The 26082-nt window shown below is 38.0% G+C and overlaps 1 protein-coding gene across 6 annotated transcripts in view; it reads right to left on the bottom strand.

Annotated features, from left to right (window-relative positions):
- INTS6L (integrator complex subunit 6 like) overlaps positions 1-26082 on the bottom strand; it is a 56682-nt gene that overhangs the window by 6871 nt on the left and 23729 nt on the right. For 4 of the 6 annotated variants that reach the window (XM_061136034.1, XM_061136037.1, XM_061136035.1 and 1 more), the window contains 11 exons: positions 24397-24546; positions 23512-23601; positions 23087-23270; positions 22677-22805; positions 19468-19631; positions 16342-16494; positions 12849-12981; positions 5379-5473; positions 4258-4368; positions 1836-2054; positions 730-853 (listed from right to left, as the gene is read on the bottom strand). In XM_061136034.1, coding sequence (XP_060992017.1) covers positions 730-853; positions 1836-2054; positions 4258-4368; positions 5379-5473; positions 12849-12981; positions 16342-16494; positions 19468-19631; positions 22677-22805; positions 23087-23270; positions 23512-23601; positions 24397-24546 — 1552 coding nt within the window. The remainder of the gene's footprint in view (positions 1-729; positions 854-1835; positions 2055-4257; positions 4369-5378; positions 5474-12848; positions 12982-16341; positions 16495-19467; positions 19632-22676; positions 22806-23086; positions 23271-23511; positions 23602-24396; positions 24547-26082) is intronic. The other 2 variants (XM_061136036.1, XM_061136039.1) reach the window with 1 other exon arrangement.

Below are 26082 nucleotides of genomic sequence, written 5' to 3'. Positions count from 1 at the left end.
AAATATTTTGTGTTTCGAAGAGCCTAGGCTCTCTGGCTTTCTCTTATCATCTAGAGAATCTTGGTTAGTGGGCCGTACCCTTTTAGAAAACTTGATTAGATCTACAGGCTTTCTTCCTAAAAAAGATCCTACCCCCTCAAAAAAAATACTGACATATAATTTCAGGAGGTTGGCCAGGCTAAGATTTGCTCATTTTAATGGACAAATGACACTGTTTAAAATGAACAAAATGGAGTCAAGGGGAATTGTACATCATCATCAATTATCCTCGACAATATCAGGTTCATTCTTTTCCTGTAAATGAGGAATCTGGATTGAGTTTATCAGAGCAGGCTAGGTGGTACAGTGTCAGGGTATACAATTTCCAAATTCTGATAGACCTAGTTTCTGCTGCTTTCCAGCTCACTAGAACTGGGGAAGCTATTGAAACGCTCATTCTGAGTTCCAATGTCCATAAAAATGGGCATAAAAACAGTATCTATCTCACAGGGTTGTTTGGAGACTTACAAGAGCTAAAGCATGTGTAGTGTAATATACATGCCAATTAATGCCCACTTCCCCTTAAACCCAAGAACAATAAACTTGTGCTAGTAGATGAAGGGATTTAGAGAAAATAGGTATTATAAATATTAAAGTATTACAAAATAACATACGCTTTATGCAATAAACACCTTCATGTTAGTCAGACTTGACATTTTATCAACAAAAAGTACTTCTTTGTTCACTTACCTTCATCTTGTCCAACAATAAACTTGTGTGTTTTCAGCAGATTGGATCGCATTCTGGTTAACTGGTCTAAAAGATCTCTACGTGGAATATCATAAGCATTTCTATATGTCTGAGGTTTCAAATCCTATTTGAAATGAAACAATTTCAGTTACTCCTGAGGCTTTTAATATAGAAATGTAATTCCTAATCCTCTTAAAATCTTAGCAAAGAGAGGGATATTCATTACAACTGACTTCAGTACAATTTTGCAGTGGAAAATTCGCCTTTGCTGGCCCTGTTCTGAATTCTACTACATCCACATAGCTTTAAAGCCACTGTGTATATCTTTTTTCAAGTATACCATTTAAAACATCAGATCTTGAGATCTGTGCCTGTGGCAGCCTTGCAGGCCCACTATTCACAATCTAGATTCCGTCCCCTGGCAGCCACGGAGAGGAGCTGATGGGATGTCCGTCCAGGAAGCAATGGCTGATCCACAAGGGGTACAGTGATCTGAGCACCTCCAGCCACAGTACCTTCAGGATCTGGGGCAGCGCTGGAACAGAGGCCATGCTCTTTCCAGGCTGCCCCCAGCCAGTGACTGAGAATGATGGGGGATGTTCAGGCCTGGCCAGCTCTGTCAATGTGGACCTCCTCTATGGGATCTTGTGGTGCCAGGGTTTCCTGTTGGGCTGGCCAAGACTTTCTACAAGCTATACTGATGCCTGAAGCTCTTCATACCCATTCCTCCTTCTTTCCCCCATTCTCTCACAAATGTTAGTTCAGCAGTGTGATCTGAAGTTTAGCAGACATTTGGTCCACCCCAAAGATCCTTGATATTTGGTCATACTTGGTGCTGTCCAAAATGTTCATAAGACATGTAGTACATACCAAGAAGTCCTTGATACTTGGTTCTGTCCACTGGTCATGAACCAAATATGATCGGACCAGACTTCAAGGGCCTTTTTGTGTGGACCACATGTCTTATGGATATTTTGGATAGGACCAAATGTTCTGCAAGGGATCTGAAACCTCTCCTTTTTCATTCCCATTCCTTCTCCCCTTTGTCTTTCACAGACCTTATCTTTCCCCACCACCCCCAACAAGCTATTTATGTCACAATTTACCTTGTTTAAGAGCCCTACTTGGAAGCCGGCAAATTCTTTGGTGTTCAATTCTGTCAGTCTTGGTGCAGTATCCCCAATGATTTCTTTCAATAGTTTTCTAAAGTTTTTGTTGTGAGTCAAGGAAACACCACCACCAGAATGATTTTTCACTTTGATTCCAATTTCCTGGGGAGGTTTCTTCCCCACTGATGCTAATATTCGTTCTGACTCTAGTTTGGTCTAAAATGAAAGTACATAGTATGTTATAAAAAGAGCTATATTATCACTGTTGTTTTTATTACTTAAGAAAGATGATACTTTAAGAACCCCACTGAACAAATTTAAATTACAAATCACAGAAAAACAGATAATTAAACATTTTCCTGTGCTTCTCTGTACTACCACAAAGAACAGAACAGAGGGGGCTAGAAAGACCAATAATGCATTTTTTCCCTCTTCTTTAGTGTCAAAATTATGACTGAATCATGGAAAGAATGAAAACCATGGGTAAGAATTACATTCATAGATATTTAAAATCAAATTTTGTTACTGTAAAATCTAGTCTAAGTCAACATACTCATTTTGAACCCAGTTATAAAAGGTAAAACTCTGCATTTATAAAATTGCACTAGTGCTGAAATTCAGATTGCATAGATTGGCATTGTATCTGAAAAAACTTATAGTGTTTATTTCTAATGTCAGACCACTCACAAAAATGTGATACTTAATTTAACAAATACTACCAAGTAAGTAATTTGTAATAGTACTCAAAGTTTACAATTCACAACAAAAAATCCTCTTAATAGATACTATTATATCATATTGATAAATATTGCTTGAGAGTGTATTCTAGCAGTATATTGGGCATATTTTCTGATTTACATACATCTGAGATGGTTCAAAGAACACTGGTGACATAGGATTATTAAATTAGTAAGTAAATTAGTAATTAGAGCTAGTATAAATTAGTAATGATCTTTTTTTTTCTAAAAGGTAGAATTCCACCAATGTCTTGTAAGCCCAAATTAATTTTGAATTTCTTGTGGTTTGGTCAGAGATATTCATTAATTTTCTTTCATTATTAGAATGAGGTATATTTATTATCTTTTTAAAAATTTAGTCATGAAATAGGGGATAAGAGCAAATGAAGAGTCTGTTTCCACAAAGGGTCCTAAGAGCCCATTTATAAAACTATATAAGCAATGTGTCCCAGAAGGTCCCAGAACTTGCATGAGTTTCAAGTCTGTGCACTATTCTTCCTTCTGGCCATACCTTGCTGACACAGCCTTAAAGGCCTAAGGCAGACATCAAATAAAAAAATATAAATCAAGAGATCAGTCAATAAATAACCAAAACAAAACATTAACACCAGCAACAAAAATCTACTAGCAGAGAGGAATGGAGTTAAGGGGACGCTTGGTAGATGAGAAATCTGGGTTTACTTTACTCTCTTTGCATATATAAGCACACTGGACTGGTAGGAGCTGGTAAACTCCAGACTATACTTAAGTCTTTGCCAGTTCCTAGCAAGGTGTGTCAGCATCCCAAATTGCAGAGTCATCTATGTTCTTTGGTGTCAGAAATCTGACACTTATTTACTTACTACTCTCTGTTTTCTAAAGGCCCAGCTTTGAAACATATCCAACTGGAAGTATTATTGTCACTGCAAATGCTACTACTAGTCCCTACCTGGGAATACATTTGTGCATTAAGAAGAAAGTGAAGCTGCTGCATTAATTTGTCATATAACATAACACATTTGTATGGCAGTAAAGCTCTAACTCAGTAGTTATCAAGCATTTTCACCTTGCAAGAATGGGCTAAGTAGAGGTGAGAAGTATGATAAGTAGGGGTGAGTGGAGGATGAGGTACTAATAGAGAGGGGCAGGCAAGGGACAAGGTGAATAATGGTAAATGAGGTGGGGGTATAAAGGAACAGAGGGAGGGCCTGCCACCCTCCAGTGTGAGGTACACTGGTCTCATCTCCCCCTCTCCAAGAAAAAGCATGCTGATATTTATTGCCTAAAAACGAATTTCAGGCAAGTCATTTAATCACACCATGCCTCAGTGTGCTGACCTAAAACGGGGGATGCTCTAGCCCAATGTGATTTGAGGAGAAACTAGGTTGAGGATAGACAAAATGTGACCCATGAGATAATTCTATTAAGCCTCTGCCCCTCTTAGGCCACAAAGTATCAACCAGCTTGGGGTAGAACAAACTGGCAAGCAAAAGGAGAAACGGCACAGCATCCGATGATACTGACAGACCCTTAACTGCAGTTTAATGGTGAAGCCAGAAGCCATAGAGAATCACATTACTACTAATTCATAAAGTGTAGAAATATATACACATTTAATTTGAAAATTACAATTACACTAAAGAATAAGGAAATGCACTTCTGAGGGCAAAGGATTTTTGTTTGTTTGTTTTTACCAATACTACCTGTTGGCTGAGTTTTTTAAGGTAAGAGATAACACTGTAACTAAGTCCACAATCTAAATTATCTGATATCAGATTTGGAGCTCCCATCATCCTTAGTGCTTTCTTTAATGGCTATAAGGAAACAAAATACACAACAGTAAGAATAGAATAAATCTTAAAATACTCAAAGTTCAGTTATAAGGGGCAAAGGGACATGATTCATTTCTTAGAAGTCAAGGTGCTGCACATAAAACCAAACATGGAACATTAAAAAGTGGCAATGAAAACAGCAGAGAAGTAAGGAGCAGAAAGTAAAAAAATCAGGAGAGAGTGGGATAAGAAGAGCAAGTAACAGCAAATTCAAACAGGCAAATTGCTTTCAGTCTTAATTTCCAAGTCATAAAATCATTTCACATTACATTTAATTGTGTACCCCATTCCTGCCATGGTAAATACTAACACACCCCAATTTCTCCTCCCAGTGACACAAATGGTACCACTTGAGATTCTGCCTTTTCACCTCTAGAAACTTGGCTTAAAGTTGACGACATCCACCTCTTGAAATGATTTTGATAATCTTGATTTAGATTATACGACCAGTTCAAAATAATTATGAATATTTTTCTCAAATTGTAAAAATCCAAATGACACCAAGTCATTTTTTACTTTTTTGGGATTCCCCTCAATGAGTGCCTCTATTTCATGCCGTGCTTAGGACACATTTACCAAGCAATAAGTAAATATAATGTCGTCAGGTTTTGTTTTTTTTTTCCAGAGGAAAACCCCATACTTCGAATTTCTAGAGTTAAAAAGGGAGGTTAATATAATACATGAATCCAGTTATATTTTTCTTAAATTCCAAAATTATAATATCATAAGTTTATTTTTTATAAGAGAAATGTAGATGTGTTTTATAATGATAACCATGGCAGTTAAAGGAAATAAAATAAGCAGTTCTCTTTTGTGCCGCCATGACATCTCCAAGCTCTTAGGCATAATTTGAAAAGACAATGGCGACTCAAATTTATAAATTAAAGAAAATCTTATTTCAGGGGTGAAGTTTTTGATTCATTGACATTTTTTTGTGACAGGAATCATCATGGATAGAGTTAATACATATATATATGTACAGAAATACATACTAATAAGTAGTATGGAGGCAGAGTTTTTAAGTAGCTGTCAAAAGCCTGTCGCCACTTCAGATTTGGCTTAAGCTTGTGAACTTTAAACAAGTCATCTGCAAGAGAAAATCCAAGAAAATATTACATTATTCCAGTCCTAAATTCCAAGATCTAAATCAAGCAACACACATCTATTATACCATTCCCTAGAAATTTTTATTTTCAATTAGAAAGTTTCAATTACATTAGATGAATATCTCATTCAAGTTTATTTGATTTGGGGGGGGTACTGTGTACCAAAATTATATATAGTAGTTTTCTAGAAAATGGAATAAATTCTCAGGTTACATATTTATCTTTCATCTGTGAAGCCACATAGCATAATATTAAAACATTGACTCTGATCTATGTGAAATATTTCTCTGACCTCTTGTTGTTTAGTTGCTAAGTCGTGTCTGATTCTTTTGCAACCCCATGGACTGTAGCCCTCCATGCTCCTCTGTTCAGGGGTTTCCCAGGCAAAAATACTGGAGTGGGTTGCCATGCCCTCCTCCAGGGGATCTTTCCAACCCAGGGATCAAACCTGTGTCTCATGCACTGGCAGGCAAATTCTTTATCACTGAGCCACCAGGGAAGCCCTTCTGGCCTCTTATGTATTGGTAATTCTAGTGTAGTCATTTTCACCTAAGGATGAATCCATGGTCACTGGTTGACGGAATATTTATTTTTTTAAAAAAGAGAATGTTAAACAACAACAACAAAACAAACTCATAGACACAGAGAACAGATTGGTGGTTGCCTGAGGTGAGGGGTGGAGGGGTTGAAATGCTTGAAGGGGTTTAAATACAGACTTCTAGTTATAACAGAAATGTCATGGGGATGTAATGTACAGCATGATTATAGTTAACTACACTGTATTGCATATTTGAATGTTACTAAGAGAGTAAATCTTAAGTTTTTCATCACAAGAAAAAAATTGGAACTATGTACAGTGACAGATATTAACTAGATTTATTGTGATGATCATTTTGCAATATATACAAGTATCATATCATTATGTTGCATATCTGAAGCTAATAGAATATGTCAATTATACCTCAATAAATATGGTTCTTGAATATCATGTGTATTATTAACACAACTAAAGATACTCTTTAAATAAGCAGATATTCCCTATATTTTCACTCTCAAATTTAGTTATTTAAATAATTTAAATGCATTATGTACACTACATGAAGAATTTCCAAAATGTCACATTATTTCCTTCCAAGGGTAAGAAATTTTTAATATAATAATTCAAAGTTGATATCCCCAGACATCAACAAACATGAACCTGCTACACTTATTATAAAAGCAAAGATATTATAAATTCATTCTCCATATTGTTTCTTCAGGTTTAATTGGCTTTTACCCCCAAAAAAACAAATGCTTTACTTCTAGGAACAAAACCATCTCTATGCTGTATGCATAATTTCTCTACAAGTAGGGCTATTCTTTGAAATTATGAATTACTCTGGTTAAGAAAGGCAACTACATATTTTCTTCCTTTTACTGCTATAATAAATTATTCACTCCTGCTGAAGCTAATTTAAATGAATTTACAAAGCCATAAAACGTAGGTCTTTTCTTCTTTTGGTACAGGGTAGAAAGAACAAAGGGAAAAAGATCTGAAGAGATTTCTGGCTCATTGCAGCATGCAGGTCCTTAAAGACCATTCACATCTTGACAGAAAGGATAGATAGACCGTGGAAATATCCTGTTATAGTGTGTCTTTGTGTGAAGTCTGTAGGGAATTAGGCAGATTTTGGAAACTGACAAATTTAAATACCACCAGACTGAAGAGACATTTAGATATAAATAGATTAGATAATGACAGTCAATAATAGTCTTAATATTTCTAACAATGCCAATTGCAATGATTCTACCCAGGAGCTAATTTAGTCTAGCTATTTCTTGTTGGATTTATTTTTTAATGGGGGTGAGAGGAAGAAAATCTTTCACTGACTAGATTAAGGGTAGAGAGCAGTTAGGGTGACACTGCTTTTGTGACCCCATAGACTGTAGCCTACCAGGCTCCTCTGTCCATGGAATTTTCCAGGCAACAGTACTGGAGTGGGTTGCCATTTCCTTCTCCAAAGGATCTTCTTCCCAACCCAGGGATCAAACCCGGTTCTCCCGCATTGCAGGCAGACTCTTTACCATCTGAGCCACCAGGGACGCTTACACTGCTTTAGTCACTATCTTTGTTGCTCAGAAAATGATTTCCATGGTATTAGATTTCCATTGACATGGAGTCTGCAGAGTGGTAAAGATACCATGAACAATGAGCTCATCCACATTTGAAACATGAGGAGGTGAGAGTGTGGAATGAGAGTAAAACGACACTGTCAACACCTCAAAAACTACAGATATTTTCTCTTCCGGTTCCTTTCTCCTCATTTCCTGCTTCAAAAAGGTGGGGTTTGAGTCCAAGCTCAGACACATGCTATGTACTTAGCTCAGTGAACTTCAGTAAATCACTTAACCGTTTTGTGCCTCCATTTCATCCATAAAATGAGTTTAATGATCATCTCCTTACCCCATAGGATTGTTCTGAGGAACTAGATTATGGATGTGAAAACTATATAGAAAATTTATAAATAGCATAAACTGCAAAGCACTGGATATATAGTGATAAATAAATATCAAATTATCCTTTTTCAATTATTCTCTTTTCCCCTTCCTGATAATAACTAGTCTTAAGATGGAGATGAACTTTATTCTTTACACAAGTTCCCAGTTTTTAATTTTTTCAAAATAAGTGATTGAATGTGGCATATTTAAGAAGAGGAAAAAAAGACAAGTTGCTAAAAATGCTTTAGTTAATGACCCTCAATAGAAAAAAAAATTCCTAATTTCCCAGTTGAGAGAGAATCTTTCCATCTGTGATAATCTGGTTACCACCCTACTGACATGATTCTTATGGTAGCTCATTGATCCAATTAAACCTCACCCAGGTAAATTTTAGTGCTTAAATAAACTTTTCTTAACTACTTTTGATGAAAATCTTTATTTAATAAACAGGAAACAGGGGTTACTTTTATGGACAGTTATTGTACTCTGCAGTACCATAAGGATGTTCCAGACATCAAAGTGTACATGACTTAAATTCACGACTTTTTACTAAACTCCCTGGTAATGGAATTCCAGTTGAGCTATTTCAAATCCTAAAAGAAAGTGCTGCACTCAATATGTCAGCAAATTTGGAAAACTCAGCAGTGGCCACAGGACTGGAAAAGGTCAGTTTTCATTCCAGTCCCAAAGAAAGGTAATCCCAAAAAATGCTCAAACTACTGCACAATCACACTCATCTCACACGCTAGTAAAGTAATGCTCAAAATTCTCCAAGCCAGGCTTCAGCAATACGTGAACTGTGAACTTCCAGATGTTCAAGCTGGTTTTAGAAAAGGCAGAGGACCAGAGATCAAATTGGCAACATCCACTGGACATTCAAAAAAGCAAGAGAGTACCAGAAAAACATATATTTCTGCTTAATTGTCTGTGCCAAAGCCTTTGACTGTGTGGATCACAGTAAACTGTGAAAAATTCTGAAAGAGATGGGAATACCAGACCATCTGACCTGTCTCTTGAGAAACCTGTACGCAGGTCAGGAAGCAACAGGTAGAACTGGACATGGGACAACAGACTGGTTCCAAAGAGGAAAAGGAGTACGTCAAGGCTGTATATTGTCACACTGCTTATTTAACTTATATGCAGAGTACATCATGAGAAATGCTGGGCTGGATGAAGCACAAGCTGGAATCAAGATTTCTGGGAGAAATATCAATAACCTCAGATATGCAGATGACACCACCCTTATGGCAGAAAGTGAAGACGAACTAAAAAGCCTCTTGATAAAAGTGAAAGAGGAGAGTGAAAAAGTTGGCTTAAAGCTCACCATTCAGAACACTAAGATCATGGCATCCGGTCCCATCACTTCATGGCAAATAGATGGGGAAACAGTGGAAACAGTGGCTGACTTTATTTTGAGGGGCTCCAAAATCACTGCAGATGGTGATTGCAGCCATGAAATTAAAAGACACTTACTCCTTGGAAGGAAAGTTATGACCAACCTTAGACAGCATATTAAAAAGCAGAGACATTACTTTGCCAACAAAGGTCCATCTAGTCAAGGCTATGGATTTTCCAGTGGTCATGTATGGATGTGAGAGTTGGACTATAAAGAAAGCTGAGCACCAAAGAATTGATGCTTTTGAACTGTGGTGTTGGAGAAGACTCTTGAGAGTCCCTTGGACTGCAAGGAGATCCAACCAGTCCATCTTAAAGGAGATCAGTCCTGGGTGTTCACTGGAAGGACTGATGTTGAAGCTGAAACTCCAATACTTTGGCCACCTCATGCGAAGAGCTGACTCACTGGAAAGGACCCTGATGCTGGGAAACATTGAGGGCAGGAGGAGAAGGGGATGACACAGGATGAGATGGTTGGAAGGCATCACTGACTTGATTGACATGAGTTTGAGTAAACTCTGGGAGTTTTTGATGGACAGGGAGGCCTGGCATGCTGCAGTTCATGGGGTCACAAAGAGTCGGACATGACTGAGTGACTGAACTGAACTGCCTACTAAAACTACCAAACTGTCCCATATTTTTATATTATATCTTTATATTATATCCTTATACATAATTAGAATATATAATTATATTATATGGAATATCAGGGCCTTCAAGAGATACTAGGATAACATAGATATTAATAATGACAACATATTATTAATCAGACAATAATGCTCTCTGTCCCCTCCCTGCATACTTCTCCCTGAACACTTACTTTTTGCCAGGTGAGTTCGATGCAATTTAACTGTATTAAGGGCTTCCCTCGTGGCTCAGACAATAAAGAATATGCCTGCAATGTGGCACACACGAGTTTGATCCTTGGGTAAGGAAAGTCCCCTGCAGAAGGGAATGGCTACCCACTCCAGTATTCGTGCCTGGAGAATTCCATGGACAGAGGAGCCTTGGCGGGCTGTAGTCCATGGGACTGCAGAGAGTCAGACATGACTGAGCGACTAACACAATTCATTTAACCCCAATGAAATCCTTTTCAGGTAGGTACTATTGTTATCCCCACTTTACAGATGAAATAGTTGAGGCACAGAGAAGTTAAGTTTCTTATCCAGGGTCACAAAGCTAACAAACAGCGAGCCAAAATTCATTATCAGGGCAGCTATACCCTACAGTTCAGACACCAAATCTCTATGGAAACCACAAAACCCAGAAAGTGAAGTAATGGCAGAAGTATGGGTGGAAACTATTGCAGAACCTCAACATGAAACCCAAGTTAGGGATTCAAGGGCACAAGGACCTCACCCTCAAAGGGTGTAAAAAATCCTATGCTCCTTGGAAGACACAGGTTATAGAAAAGCCTAGAAATGGATATTTGAAGCCAAAGGGAAGAATACGAACTGAGTCAAGGATGAGGTGAACCTCAAATGGATGTGTGGGATCAGGGAAAGGGAAGAAATCAAAGATGCCTCTAGGGTTCCTGGTTTGGAATGTTTGCAAAGGGATAATGATGGCCTAGGCAGGGTTGGATAGAGCCCTCCCCCAAATGATCAGATAGACAATTTGCAAATTTTTTCCCATTTCATAGGTTTCCTTTTGCTCTCTACTGTATCCTTTGATCCACAAAAGTTTGATGTAGTCCCATGTATTTATTTTCACTTCTGTTGTCTGCGCTTTTGGTGTTGTCTCTCTCTTTTTTTTTTTTATCATTTCTTACAATTGCATATGAATCCACAATTATCTCAAAATAAAAAGTGTACTTAAGAAACAGAAAAATAATACTCTTAACAGTTTAAGTGAAGATTAGCTAGTTTGATCCTTCATTTTATAGCTGTGAAAACCAGAGGTCATAAAGGTATATTTAATAAAACAGGGTAAATAAACCCACAAAATACTTTTTATTGGTAGTATTGTTAATCTCAAAGACATAATCTATATTTTATATAAGTGACAATCATCTCTTAGAGGATATTTTTAGAGTAGACAAAGAAATAAAGTAAATAGGCCAGCCAAAACAATCATTTATGATGACCCAGTCTTAATTTTCTTCATTTGCAACATTTAAAAGAACTGCTTTATCAAGACATTTGATACATAGACTGTTTATAGCACTAAAAAATCTTACGCTTTTAATGACTATATTAAAACTTGGTAAAGGTTTGATTCTTTTTGCAAAAATTAAGAAACCTCAGCAATTAAAAATGTTCATAACTTTATGAGGAGAAGGATACCATGCAGTACTACATTACTCTAAACAGACGTGGCTCCTTAAATGAGAAAAAAAAAATCCCCACACACATTTTCAGTGATGTCTGAGTAACAGCTTCTGGAGTTGTTCCTTTTAGAATTTTGCCATGGAAACCACAGCTTCTACAACTGCAGTTATTGCAGAAGTCACTCTTGTATCTATTTCCTTAACTTGCTACCTTGCTTAAAACAGATGCCTCAAGAGTATTTCGTATTCTTTTGTAGAGGAACTAACTGCAATCCAGTAACGCCATGGAAGCCCTATTTTCTGAAAAAACCATCAGATTCTTGAAGTGTTAACCACAATCAATTTTGGGGGTGCCCAAACTAGTTTACCAAAAGCCAAGTGCACTTAAAACCAGAGAGAAGTGGGAATTCCCTGGCCGTCTAGTGGTTAGGACTTTGTACTTCCAATGCAGGGGCCACAAGTTTGATCTTGCATGCCTTGTGGCATAGCCAAAAACAAAATAAATGTAAATAAGTGAAACAATAAGAAAACAAGGAAGTGTGTACACACACATATTTAAAAAAAAAGAAGAAGAGGGGTGACAACATTGGAGCTTGCAAACCAAAGAGCAGCATAAGAATCATACCCCCACTCCCCGGAGAAGGGAATGGAAACCCACTCCAGTATTCTTGCCTGGAGAATTCCAAGGACAGAAGAACCTGGCAGGCTACAGACCATGGGGTCACAAAGAGTCAGACAGGACTGAGTGACTAATACTTCCACTTTCCCAGGTGAAGAGTCTCTTCTGTCTGATGCAAAAACAACAAAAGGAAAACGAACACAACAGAAAGTAGGATGCCAATTCTATCTTTCTGAATCAGTTTTTTGACTTTTATATATCTTGACACTCATTACTCTTTGGATACATTTAAAATGCTTAGTTCATCATCAACTTTTCTTTTTTGCTGTATTTTAAAGATGACTAAGGGCTTCCCTGGTGGCTCAGTGGTAAAGAATCTGTCTGCAATGCAGGAGACCTGGCTTCAATCCCTGGGCAGGGAAGATCCCCTGGAGAAGGGAATGGCAGCCCACTCCAGTATTCTTGCCTGGGAAATTCCATGGACAGAGGAGTCTGGCGGGTTATAGTCCATAGGGTCACAAAGAGTCAGACCCAACTTAGCAACTAAACTAGCACCACACTGAAAAGATGACTGAATGGCACATACTTGACTTACCTAAAAGAGGGAGTAAAACTGGGTAGTTGTACGGCATCACAAAGAGGTTTACACAAGTTAAAGTCGTACTGGCTTTTAAATAACCAAATGGATATCCAAGTTCATTGTATTTTCCACTGCTAGTAACAAATACCTGAGAAGATCATGAAGTAATGTACAGTTATGACAATAAGGATTTTATGTCAAATCAAACTCACAGCAATATGCTATACCAGCATCTCTGGCACAATTGTAATTTAAAAATGGGAATACTGTTTTCTCTATATTTATGTCAAAAAATAGAATGTTCAGATTGCAATTCTTTTATAAATTGTGTTAGGAAATGAAATAATCATTCAGAGACCACAGGCGGCATCAACAATACCCAAATATTTACTTGGTTAGCACAATGGAAAATTAGGCTGAAATACCACTAAGTGATACCAGTCATTAAAACAAATTGACTTCTCAAAAGAACAAGTGGTGACCAGAGTGGAGACTTAGGAAAATGGAACATGGCCCCATGCCTAAAGCATGCAATTACAAAAACAAAGCCCATTTAAAGGATTATGCTAACACTCCTTATGTGAACTACTATTAAGTCTTGCTCTACTTCCCTTTGATGCAACAATTTCCTACCCATTTATTCATTTTTCATCTAATAAATATTTATTGAGGAGTCTATTACAAGCCAGGCACTGGTGCTAATTATTTTGAGACAATTATATTGAGCAAGGAGATGCTTTGGTTCAATCTGGAAGGCATTTTCTATCGTAAATAATCCTGGTGGAACAAACATTCAATAAAAATGAGAACATTAATCTTTATTCCATATGACTAGCATCTTTTTCCTTATTCCTGATTTGACATATATGATATTGTCAGGTCCCATTCACCTGATATACTATTCTGGAGTCCTCTAGCTATCATGATTTCTCTGTGTTCCACGTTCACTCTTTGGCCAAATCAGGACATTAGTATATAATTTTATGGACCTAGACCTTTACCTTTTCTAACATCCTTCATCAGGATATTTAAGACAGAAGTCAAACCCTGATGGTGAACAGAACCCACTTACTTTGCTAATTCTTGTTCAACCAGCAACATCATCTACCAGTTCACTGAATTCTTTCTATACTTAGCTGTAGCTCAAAATAAATCTTTCCTATGTAATGGATGCCTCCACAAAACAATGGATTGTGTTAAAACATGACTCATCTACTAGATTTCATCTCTTAATTTGAACCTTAATAGAAACAGACAATTGTAATAAAACATGTTGGACCCGGGCTTCCCTGGTAGCTCAGCTGGTAAAGAATCTGCCTGCAATACAGGAGAACTGGGTTTGATCCCTGGATTGGAAAGATCCCCTGGAGAAGGGAAAGGCTACCCACTCCAGTATTGTGGCCTGGAGAATTCCATGGACTGTACAGTCCATGGGGTCGCAAAGAGTTGGACATGACTGAGTGACTTTCACCACATGTTGGATTTCCTCCTATTTCCTAAGTGTGTATAATAGAAAGGGGGAAATCATCATAAAGGATAAAAAAGTTACAGCCAGCAAGGATCAAACCTATAACTCCTCTGAAAGGAGAAGCACTGTTTTTTGTTCCTTGCTCACTCTCTTTCTGTCTTTATTTCCTCCCTTCCCATCCTCATACCTTCCTTCCTTCCCATAAGCCCATTGAGTTTTCCCAAATTCTTTATCACCTGCAGATTCACAGAATTTGGGGGTTCAAAGGGATCATTAGAGATCATCTAGTCTAGAGAAAGCGTCTGGTCCAAAAACCACATAGTTGGTGGGAAAGCTAGGGTTAGAATCCAGTTTCCATTATGACTTTCCAAAATTTCCTGGATCCTGGTTCATCTTATTCTTTTTCATTCCCACTAATTCATCGCATTAAACTACTCTAAACGAAAGTAACATAAGATGCAAGAGAAAGACATATGGCACACTTAAGGGGTGCTGCAAGGATCAAGGACAGGATTTCTTAAGTTCCTTTGGAGAAGATTTACAAGGAAGATGCTATATAGAATAAAAGGTTTATTTGGGGGAAAACTGTAATTTGTAATTTTATATGCTTTTATTCCAAAATGTTTTTCAATTCATAAATTCAAGCTTTTGCCTTGATTTTAACTTAGCATGCTCTCATCCCTATCCCTGCATTTCTAGCACATTTTGGTGTGTTTTATTGAAATATAAACATACATTCAAAAATGCATGAATTATAAGTATACAGTTCAATGAATGTTTAAAAAATGAACGTATATGTGTCATCAGAACCCGAATCAAGAAATAGAACCTGACCAGAAAACCCTTTGTGTCTTTTTCTGGTCACCATTCTGTACCCCCAAGAGAAATCACTCTCCTGACTTTTAACAAAGTAAAAGGCAATCTTACATCTTTTTGAACTATATAAAGTTGAATCATATGATATGTGATCTTTTATGTCTGGCTTCTTTTGCTCAGTATTATGAGATCACTCTGTTTCTTGCACTTTTACATCCTTGCTTTACACCTGTTCCTTTTTTTCTACCCAGTTTTAGCAACTTTGTAGAATTCAAGTAGTTTAAAGACAACTAGTAGCAATGATTTCACATTTTAGGTTGAAACAGATGGTCTGAAAGTGTTCCTTGAGTAAGTAAAATGTAACAATTACTGATTGCTGTAGTTTAGAAATAGAACAAACATTCTTACAGTGTAGGACTTCCTCATTATATTCAAATAAAATAGCTTTGATTACCACATATGGATTTTCACAAATTAAAATCCAAAGGTGAGTATATTAACAAATAAGCAAGCCCTCCTGGCTGAACTATACCTCTTGGAAGAGTCAGTGTGGTACATCTGCCTATGCATCTCCTTCATCCAAGGAAAATCCATATCACACACACCAATGTGGTTTGTACTACAAGAAGAGCTTGATTACATAATACTAATACATAAAGTAATTTCAGGTTTATGTTTTTGTTTTGTTTTGTTTGTCAAAAATGTCTTACTGGGAATTCCCTGGCAGTCCAGTGGTTAGGGCTCTACATTTTTACTGCAGAGGGCGTGAGCTTGATCCCTAGTTGGGGAACTAAGATCCTGCAAGTCGTGTGGTTTGACCAAAACAAAACAAAACAAAAAAATAAACCTCTGTCCAATCTGTCAAGTTCACAATAAGGACTGAGAACATTGCTTCAGCTGCAGAAGCCATAGCTGAATAGAATTACATCATTTAGGCTAGGAATTCTTAACCTGGGATCCCTAGATAGGCTTCAGGGGAGTCCTCCAAATCCTCAAATATGTAGGCTTCATCAGGTTCCTTAAATGGCAATGTATGGTAGGCTAGTGATTCATATCAGCCTGAAGTTATTAGCTTAGCCATGTTGCTTACTTGATAGCATTTGTCAGAAACATTATTAATAGACTCAGCCCAACTATTCCCAGATTAACCTTTGAAAGTTCTTTCAACAATTCCCAGATCTCCGAGTGGTTCCAGACATTTGGCTAACAACAAAGGGGAAGTACCTGCCAGCAAGTATGGGGAGACTTTCGTTCAAGGATGTACTGAGTTAAGGGTGACGGTTCAAGTTCATATTTGTCAAAGGGAAGTTTGTCTATTACCATTGGCTCACAATCTATACAGGAGAACCTCACAACAGGATGAGATGTTCGTGGAGGCTAAAAAACAAGAGGGGAAAATACAATCTGTTATCAAGACAGTTGACATATCTGACAACTCTGAAACTCTTTTTTTAAGTCCTTGTTGGTCATCCATTATTTTAAAAAAAATTTAATTGAAGGATAATTGCTTTACAGAATTTTGTGGTTTTCTGTCATACGTCAACAAGAATCAGCCATAGTTACATGCAACTCTTTTATGTTTTGTTAAACCATCGCTGAGATACAGATGGCTGCTTTGAGAAAGATGGCTCTTGAGCCCTAAGTGTCATCAATGGCAGAGGGGACTCAGATTCTTTCGCTCTACCATCTACTTGGCATTGGAAAGGAGAAAGGTAAATTTTAACACTCATAACTACAGTTTTAGGGAAGTAAAAAATAAAACTGCCTTGAATATTAAGAACCCTGAAATTCAGACCCACTTTGTGACATTCAAGGACTATCTTCCCTTCACTACTTTGTATTATAAGGTTTCAGATAAGTCAGAAACTGCTAGGGAAGAGGAAATCCATGAAGCTTTCTACTGAGGTAATGACAGAGCTGGAGCCACTAACAAGCAAGATGAACAATTATAAAGGAATGGAAAAGGCAAGGTAGAGACTGAAAATGAGCTGGTCACAACTCCAGGGCCTGGCTGAAATTTTCTTTGCAGCTGAATTTTTATAGCATTTCTCACACCCAAACACTTACTGAACAGCTAGAGATGGGGATGCTTTTGGCTGGGCTGAAAGGCCCGTATACCTGGGGTACCAGAGCAGATTGATGGAGCAGTCATTTTATTAATGGGTTTAGCTTGTGGGGATGGAGAGCACCAGTGAGAGAAATGGTGGCAGCAAGGGCAAATGGAGAGAGAAAGAGATAGGACAAGTCACAGGGTCAAGAGTGAAACATGGCTCGGTGTATTCTTGCTGAGAGATCTGTAAGGCTGATGTGAATATGATAAAACATCTCCTTTTCTTTATAAAAGGGAAAAACAGGCTAATTTGCCTTTATGATTTACAAACCTACAAGAGGTTTTGGGGACTGAGAAAAATAGCCTTCCAATGTGCTTTTAAAGCTGGAGGATGGGACTGCCCCTGGTGATCGAGTGGTTGTGTCTCTGCACTTCCAATGTGGAGGCCATGGGTTCAGTCCCTAGTTGGGGAATTAGGATCCCACATGCCCTGTCGTGTAGCCAAAATTTTAAAAAAAGAAAGAAAGAAAGAAAAAAAACCTGGAGGAATGGTAACACGAGCTATGTGAGTTACCTGGAATTTCTTCAATTCCGTTTTTTCCCCCTGATTTTAATTTTAATCAAACTTGTGAAATATTTCTGATTTATTAGATTGAAATCTATAAAAAGACATGAGTGAAACCCCATCACCAGCAATAATGATGCAGATTTGTAACTAAAACATTCACTCTGGGGTTTGAAGAAGCTGACAGTAACTGGGCTCTGAGGTTTAACAAGCATGCCACCTCAGCGTCCTGAGGGACAGATAAGGAGATGGAGCCTCACCCACTGCAGGGACTGAAGATGGCTCTTTAGTCATATATTCTGGCCTTCCATGGGCACCTCTGAAAAAAATGCAGGAGCCTCGAAATAGCAATCAGGAGAAAAATGCAGTTCATGTCAGAAATGTCTAAAATTTATATAGACTATAGATTGGCTGAATCTGGAAGGTAGTGGAAAAGCAGTGACCTTTTTGTGTCTCTTTCCCCGCCCCACCCCTAGCAAGGATTGTTGTTGCCGTTTAGTCACTAAGTCATGTACATGTCTTTGTGACTCCATGAACTGTAGTCTGCCAGGCTTCCCTGTCCATGGGATTTTCCAGACAAGAATTCTGCAGTGGGTTGCCATTTCCTTCTCCAGGGGATCTTCTGAACCAAGAGACTGAACCCACATTTCCTGCATTGGCAGGCAGATTCTTTGCCACTGAGACACCTGGATGCCCCAAGGATTGCTCTGGCCTTTTTATATTGGCTGGGAGGAGGGAGGAGGATGAAAGGGAGAATAGGTTTCATATGGAGCAACTACAGTATCCAACCCTGTTCCACCAAATATAGTGAACAAAAAGATAAATCTTTGCTTAGAGATCATTTTAAAAATATTGCTTAATTACTCATCATTGAAAGACTCTTGAGAGTCCTTTGGACTGCAAAAAGATCCAACCAGTCCATCCTAAAGGAGATCAGTCCTGAATATTCATTGGAAGGACTGATGCTGAAGCTGAAACTCCAATACTTTGGCCACCTGATGCAAAGAACTGACTCATTGGAAAAGACCCTGATGCTGGGAAAGATTGAAGGCAGGAGGAGAAGGGGACGACAGAGGATGAGATAGTTGGATGGCATCACCAACTCAATGGACATGAGTTTGAGTAAACTCTGGGAGTTGGTGATGGACAGAGAAGCCTGGCATGCTGCAGTCCATGGGGTCGCAAAGAGTCGGACACAACTGAGCAACTGAACTGAACTGAACTGAAAAGTACACTGCTAAGGAACTCAAGTCCACTGATTATAAAAATACTGAAAAGTAGGCCCACAAAGTCCCACTACATGTCCAATGGCTCCCTCAGATAATAAATGAATCTCTGCTTTGAAAACGTTTCTAGAACCTATACACAGTGTAAACCAAGTTCTAATTTCCTGAGGAGGTACATGAAAATCAATGCCTACCCTTTTTATACATTGTGTTTACCACAGAAATCCAGTCAGCGGCTCTGAAATAAAAACTTAGCCACAGATTGCAACAGCATCAAAAATAACGGTATTTTAAAATCTAAAGAGGGCAGATTAAGTGGTAAAGGCAACTGAAAGAAAGAACGCCCTAACAGAAAGGAAGTCCTCTCTTGCTTTTAGGTACAAGCTAGACTTTCCAGTAAGTGATAGAAGGCACAGCTTAAAAGTTTCCAAGCTATTTTAAACAGTTCTCTGTAATCAGCTAATTGAAAATCCAGAATGATGTTTACCTTTTTGTTTTATGACACTTACTAGTGAAGGTAAATTCTGATCTGGCCAAAAAGATTCTGGAATTGGCCAATGTCCAACAGGAACACCAGTCTTAGAGTTAGGCCGCACATAAATGAGCTTATGACAACTATGCCATGGCTGAGCAGCAAATGAATTGCTTGGCCTGGATGAATCCATAAGTCCATCTGAAAGTTAAACAAAAGACAGACTAAGGCATGAATTTCTTTGTATAGCCACTGATCTCCTTCTACAGATTTTTCAGTTGAAAGCAAAGTACAAAACAAGACCAAAACAGTGATTCATGAAAGATGGAAGAAAAAAAGTGACTCCACTAGACTTCCTAAATGTTCTCTCTAGCTACTCTTTTCTATTTTTGTTTTTTGTTTTTATTATTATTATTTTTATTGGAGTACACTTGCTTTACAATTGCAACTCTTTTTATCCAACCCCTCTAATCTGACATCCCATACCCTTCACCCTTAACTATAACCAAAATAGGTAGTTATATGGAAAACTGTCATAAAGTTAGTTTTAAATTTTCTGAGATTTGACACAAATTAAACACACTAAACCACAAGTTATTGTTTCAAATTAGGCGTATGAAAATTGTTCATTCTCTGGTATAGTTTCACATTTTTGGAGTCTGACAAAATAAGTCATAAACTCCATTTAGATTTTTTTTTTCAACTAGATTAAAAAAGTATTCTTTACTAAACAGTTAGAGCCAATGACCACAAAGGCAAATTCACTAAAAGGTAGAAGGAATGATGACAATACAATCAATGTATGTATATAGCTGGGGAGGGAACACAAAGTGAATGCATCAAGTTTATATGGACTATTTCATTACAGTTTCCTTCTTCACCCATATTAAAATCCCATGGAAACTGGGCATCATATAATGCTGAATAATATACCCTGAGTGTATTTTAATTATTTGAACTAGTATATTTCATTTACCCCTTGAAAACAGGGCAAGGCAGAGTTACATAACCTTTAATGTTATGATTCACTAGTCTACATTATAATTGTAAAAAATATGTGATAATGATTTTTGAGTCTCATGTTTTTCTTAAATTACATATCATTTGATTTACTTATTTAAGCATTACTTTAAACAAGTAATTATTTTAGAGAAGGGGATTTACTGAGGTCCATGGAGCTACAGAGAATACATATAATGGCTTCAGGGAACCAAAAGACCCCCCTCTGAAGTTGAGTTAGTTCACAGTTCTGGGGATGTGGATTTTTCTGAGGAGAAAATTCTTAGCTTTCATCAGAATCTCAAAGGTTAAGAACTCTGGACAAAGGGGAAATGGAGCTAGAAAGAATGTTTGAGGTATTTATATGGCACGATCTAATTGGTTTTCAATAAGAAAGTTCCCAGTTCATGAGAAGGTAATGAACACAAAATCATGGACTTGAATGGTCTATCATTACCAATACAACATGTCCTTCCTTTACAATTAATTACTTTGAAATATGCTGTGAGGCCTCAGTCTTCTACAGCAGGTGTTTCTTAAGGTATTTAGCATTTATTATGTTATTTCTGAGTGGACTTTAAAGTCATCTTTTGTGTTTCCCAAAAATCCTGTTAAAATTCTTTAGATCAAAGTACATGAAATACATATATTTATATTTATTTGAGAAGTGATACCTTCACACTATCCATTCTTCCCAGTCAAGCACATGGTACATCTCCATTTAATATAGACTTTTTTGTTTCTCTTGGTAGAGTTCTATAAATTTATTCATAGAAGTCCTCGGCCATCTCTACATATGTTTTTTAAAACTTATATTTTAATTGAAGGATAATTGCTTTACAACGCTATATTTGTTTCTACTGTACAACAACATGAATCAGCTATAAGTATACATATATTCCCTCCCTCTTGAACCTCTCTCCCACCCCCCCACCCCATCCCACCCCTCTAGGTCATCACAGATCACTGAGCTGAGCTCCCTCTGCTATACAGCAGCTTCCCCTTAGCTATGTATTTTATACATGGTAGTGTATATATGTCAGTGCTACTCTCTCACTTCCTCCCACCCTCCCCTTCCCACCCTGTGTCCACAAGTCCATTATCTATGTCTACAGCAGGTGTTTTTTAATTGGAGTCCAAGAACCCCTGAAATGAAATACAAAACTATGTGTGCATGTGTTGTCCATGTACATTTTTCTGGAGGGAGGGGTCTCTATTTTTCCACTAGCTTCTTAAAGGGTTTTAGAGACTAAAAAGCAAAAAATTCAGGGACCATAGGATCCACTGCCTCAGCAATAAATGTGTCTTTCTGCCCCTTTGCACTTACCCTTTTGCCTCTCCAGGCAGCTACCACTAATTGTAGCCACAGCAATTAAAATGTATGAATCAGATCAGACAAGCACTGTGGTGATGATGCAGTCTAGGTACACATGGGTATGTATGCTGTGCATGAACTGACAGGAATGAAGACAAGTGATGGCCTAGAACAGAGCTCTGAGGGAGCCATGCAATGGGGTATGATTCCCTTTCCCAGTACAAAAGTAGCTTTGCTTTCATATTTTGAGATGTTGAAGTTTCTGTAAAATCTCAGTTGAAGACAAAAGGTTCTGCAGTTAATAAACGGCCAAGAGGGACTTCCCTGGCGGTTCAGTGGTTAAGACTCTGCCCTTCCACTGCAGGGGTCCACGTTCCATCCCTGGTCAAGGAACTAAGATCCCACAAGCCATGTGGTGCCCTCCCCGACTTCCCCTCACCCCCAAAAGAAGAACAGTGGCCAGGAAAATACTGGGGTAGGATCTTACAGGATACTAGCAGGTCCTGGCTAAATATTCATTACCTCTTCCTGATGTGTGGTAACAAATATAGATTTCATCAAGACAGTTTGACACATTGGCGCTCACAAGACCAAAATCATGTTAAGTGGCACTCCATCGTGAATCTCCAGCTATTTCATGACTAGAGAAGTGAATAATTCCGCATCATCCTAACACTAGGACCAGAAATATGAAATGGGCAGGGAAAGGGAAGAATGTTCTGAGGAAGAATTGACATTGAATTAAAGCTAGAAAGGTAGCCACAGGCAACAGATGAATGGCAGTTGTTTGGATGGATGTTTGTAATAACCACTTGAATGTGGGTGGCTAATGAAGACAGTATCTCTTGCGATTAGTTCAATGTTTTCTCAGTCTCAGACTGCTCTCCTATGTAACACTTTAAGGTTAAAAAAAAAAAGGTGATCTACTGTACCTTCTCCAATAGGAAGTGGATCTGGTCCTGTTTTTTCAAAGTTAATAACTACACCACTCTGAACTTTTTGAACTAAAGATTCTAAACATTGATTCAACATTCTTTGTGTTCTAACACAGTAGGAGCGACCTAAACCAGAAGGAAAAACAAATAGTACAAGTTTGATCAAATAAAATACTACTTAACAATACAAGCATTTGAAATCCTAAAATACAACTCAAAATAATCAAAACTACAAGCCACCAGGGAAGCTCACATTGGGAGCAAACCTCACACTAATGATGAGCTTAAGCAGCAGAGTTAAAAGATACAGAAGGGAAAAAAGTAAAGCTAGGATATGGCATTTACAGAAAGTGGTACTCTGCTGCCCTGAATTCTTTCCTTTAGAAATAGTAAATATCCGCCAATACCTCCTGTGACTTCACACATCTGTGTGATGGCAGATTCATCAGTTGGTACACTCCCTATCTGCTCTGGTTCAGTAGAAGCCAATCCAGGCAAACGCAACACCAGGGCAAACAACCTTTGATCCCAACGAAAAGGTTCTTTAGTTAGTTCACTTCCGGGCAGAGGAGAATTCAAAGGCAGATGAAGCTGATAAGGCAAAATTGGAAAAGTTTCATCATAACAACTCATACAAAAATGAAGACAATTCAAGAGTTAAAGGGTTCACTTTTCTCTGATGTTGTCAATAAAATGAGGCAATATTTCAAGGATTCCCAAGATGGAACGTTTGATTAAATTTATTCTTAACTGGGAATGTATGCCTCCCACGTGCAGAAATAGCTGCATGTTCTCTGCCATTTAAACGAAATTTTAAAAAATGAAATCTCACCTCTTCTTGAACACCAGAAGTACTTGTTAACTTGTTTCCATCTGTGATGGTAATTAAAATAGATGGTTCTAAAAAAAATGGATTTCGTCCCTAAAATACATTTAAAAAGTATTAGAGCCATGTAAAGTAATAAAATTGTATTTCAATTTTTACATTTATCTTGCCTGTGATCTCTCAAGTGTGTGATAAAATTTGCCTGGATAAATAAGAAGGAAAAGATTAGGGACTGAAATGGGTGGGGATCAAAATAACAATCTCTTCAGAGGTAACATTCAGAATAAACTGAGGAATTCTTATAATTCAGGAACCTCTCAAACTAAAACATCCAAATCCCCCCACCCTCTGCTTTCTAGGTAACCTTGAAAGATATTAAAGACATTACAATGGCAGCATCATCCACACCCATGATTCCATTCAGAATCTTGGCATAGAAAGGGGGATATAAGTGACTTATATCTGTAACCTGGATGATGACTCTGGTTATTGTGAGCAGTTTTTACTGTAGAAAAGTGCAATGATCGCTGCAGCAAATGCCATTCTGCCTTCCTCTTATGATAGAGCTTTTTCGTTGACTTGGGGGGGATGAGGGACTTAAGGACTCTGAAAATTTCTCTTTAATTGTCTTGTTCCAATATTTTTCAGCAATTTATTCATCCCATTATAGCTGATGATCTGATGGGTAGGCAATTTTAACTATTTTATGGTCAAAGCACATAAAAGACTCTCCCTAAAGGATTTTTGTTAAAGTATATATTTAAAATACACATGGACCTCCTTTTGGATCTTATGAAAAGGAGCAGAAAACTTGGTTGCCATGCCCAATTTTAAATTCTTACCCCAAGTCACCAAAATAAATTAGCTATACTCACTCAAAGAATTTTTTACCTGTCCATAATTGTCTATTCCAGATATTAATCTATTGAGATTTAACAAATCAAATGAGGATCTTAGAGCCTGACCAAGAGTAGTCAGTCCAGAAGCCTGAAGATTTTTTAGTTCACTCATGAATGTTGCGTGATTTTCCTTCCAACCAGCCTGAAAACCAAACATTTACAAAAAAATTCCCAGTTATACAATGAACAATATATAAAATGCAAACAACCACTAAATAACAAGCATCAAACCTCTAACAAATCAATAATTCCTTGTGTGCATGTGTGTGCTTAGTTGCTCAGTTGTGTCTGACTCTTTGCGACCCCATGGACTGTAGACTGCCAGGCTCCTCAGTCCATAGAATTCTCCAGGCAAGAATACTGGAGTGGGTTGCCATTTCCTTCTCCAGGGGATCTTCCCAACCCAGGGACCAAACCCACATCTCCTGCATTGCAGGCAGATTCTTTACCCACTGAGCCATTGGGGAAACCCACTAGTTCATTAATTATATTATATCTATATCTTGACTGATCAAGTGGAACTAAAGCAAGCAATCAGTTTGAGAAAGATCTGCCACCCTTAATGATCAAGAGCAAAGATGCAAACAGTGAATTCAGTCCATTATGGCTGGAGGGCTTTGGCTCAAGAAGTCTAGTTTTCTATTCAGGCTCAATCAAACCTACCAAAACACCACAGTATTTACTTTAGTTTGACACTGAGGATGAGCATGGAATAAGGAAGAGAAAAAGGAGTTATTTTTTTTAATGCATCATCCTTGATACAGACAATCAACTATTATGAGCATCTGACCTACCTGAGCTTTTCTAACCAAGATTATTCTTCCCAAACAATACTTTCACTTTAAACATAAGTGTAAGGAGAATTATAGGAATGGAGTCACAAGTGTCTGGAGACAACCTGTCTGGCATCTTTAACCATTCAGAAAGCCCCAAATCTAGAGTAAGGGAGAAAGAAAAGAAACAAAAACATTTGGCAAAGAAGCAGCAGAGCCTAGGCACCCCTAGCTGGTATGAACAGTAGCAAAGAACCAAAAACTCAAGGTCAACAGCCAATATGCTGTGGTTGAATGGTTTGTAGAATAGAAGGGAAGGACCACATTGACTGGTCAGCAATGCAGCTATAAAAACAAAGCAGCACAAAATGCCAAGAAGAGAAGCAAAAAGAAGACGGCAGCTAACAGGTCACAAAGGAGTAGACCAGCAAGGTAGAGAGCAGACAGCACAGCTTGGCAACCTGGTGGGACGAACGGTAACCTGAGTCTTGGTAGCCCTGAGGGCAGTCGTGTAATATGCTGAAAGCTGAAGTCATGCCCACCAGACCAGTACAGCTGGAGGTGGAAAGCCAGAGCAAATAATGCAAAGCTAAATGAAATGACTGAAGTTTTATGTTTAGCTAAAGGCCATTATCCATACAACTAGAGCAAACATTATCTTTTCTAGTTTCATAGCCTTCTAAAGCAATCTGGGTCAGAATGACTGAGAGGCAGAAGAGATTGCCTGTACCCTACTATGAAGTATCTGCATAACCTTGAGCCAACTTGTTGGCTCTTAGGACCTGAATTTCATTATCTGAAAATGAAGAGATTTAGATAAACAGGGATACTGTGTGAGGCTGTGTATGTTGTTACAACCCTGGAGAGCCATTCAAATGAGAATGGTGCCCTCTAGGTTTGAACAG

The sequence above is a fragment of the Dama dama genome, chromosome X, assembly GCF_033118175.1.
Source record: "Dama dama isolate Ldn47 chromosome X, ASM3311817v1, whole genome shotgun sequence".
NCBI classification, from domain to species: Eukaryota; Metazoa; Chordata; class Mammalia; order Artiodactyla; family Cervidae; genus Dama; species Dama dama.
Note: the sequence above shows the minus strand (reverse complement) of the source record. Positions and strands in the feature narration are given on the sequence as shown.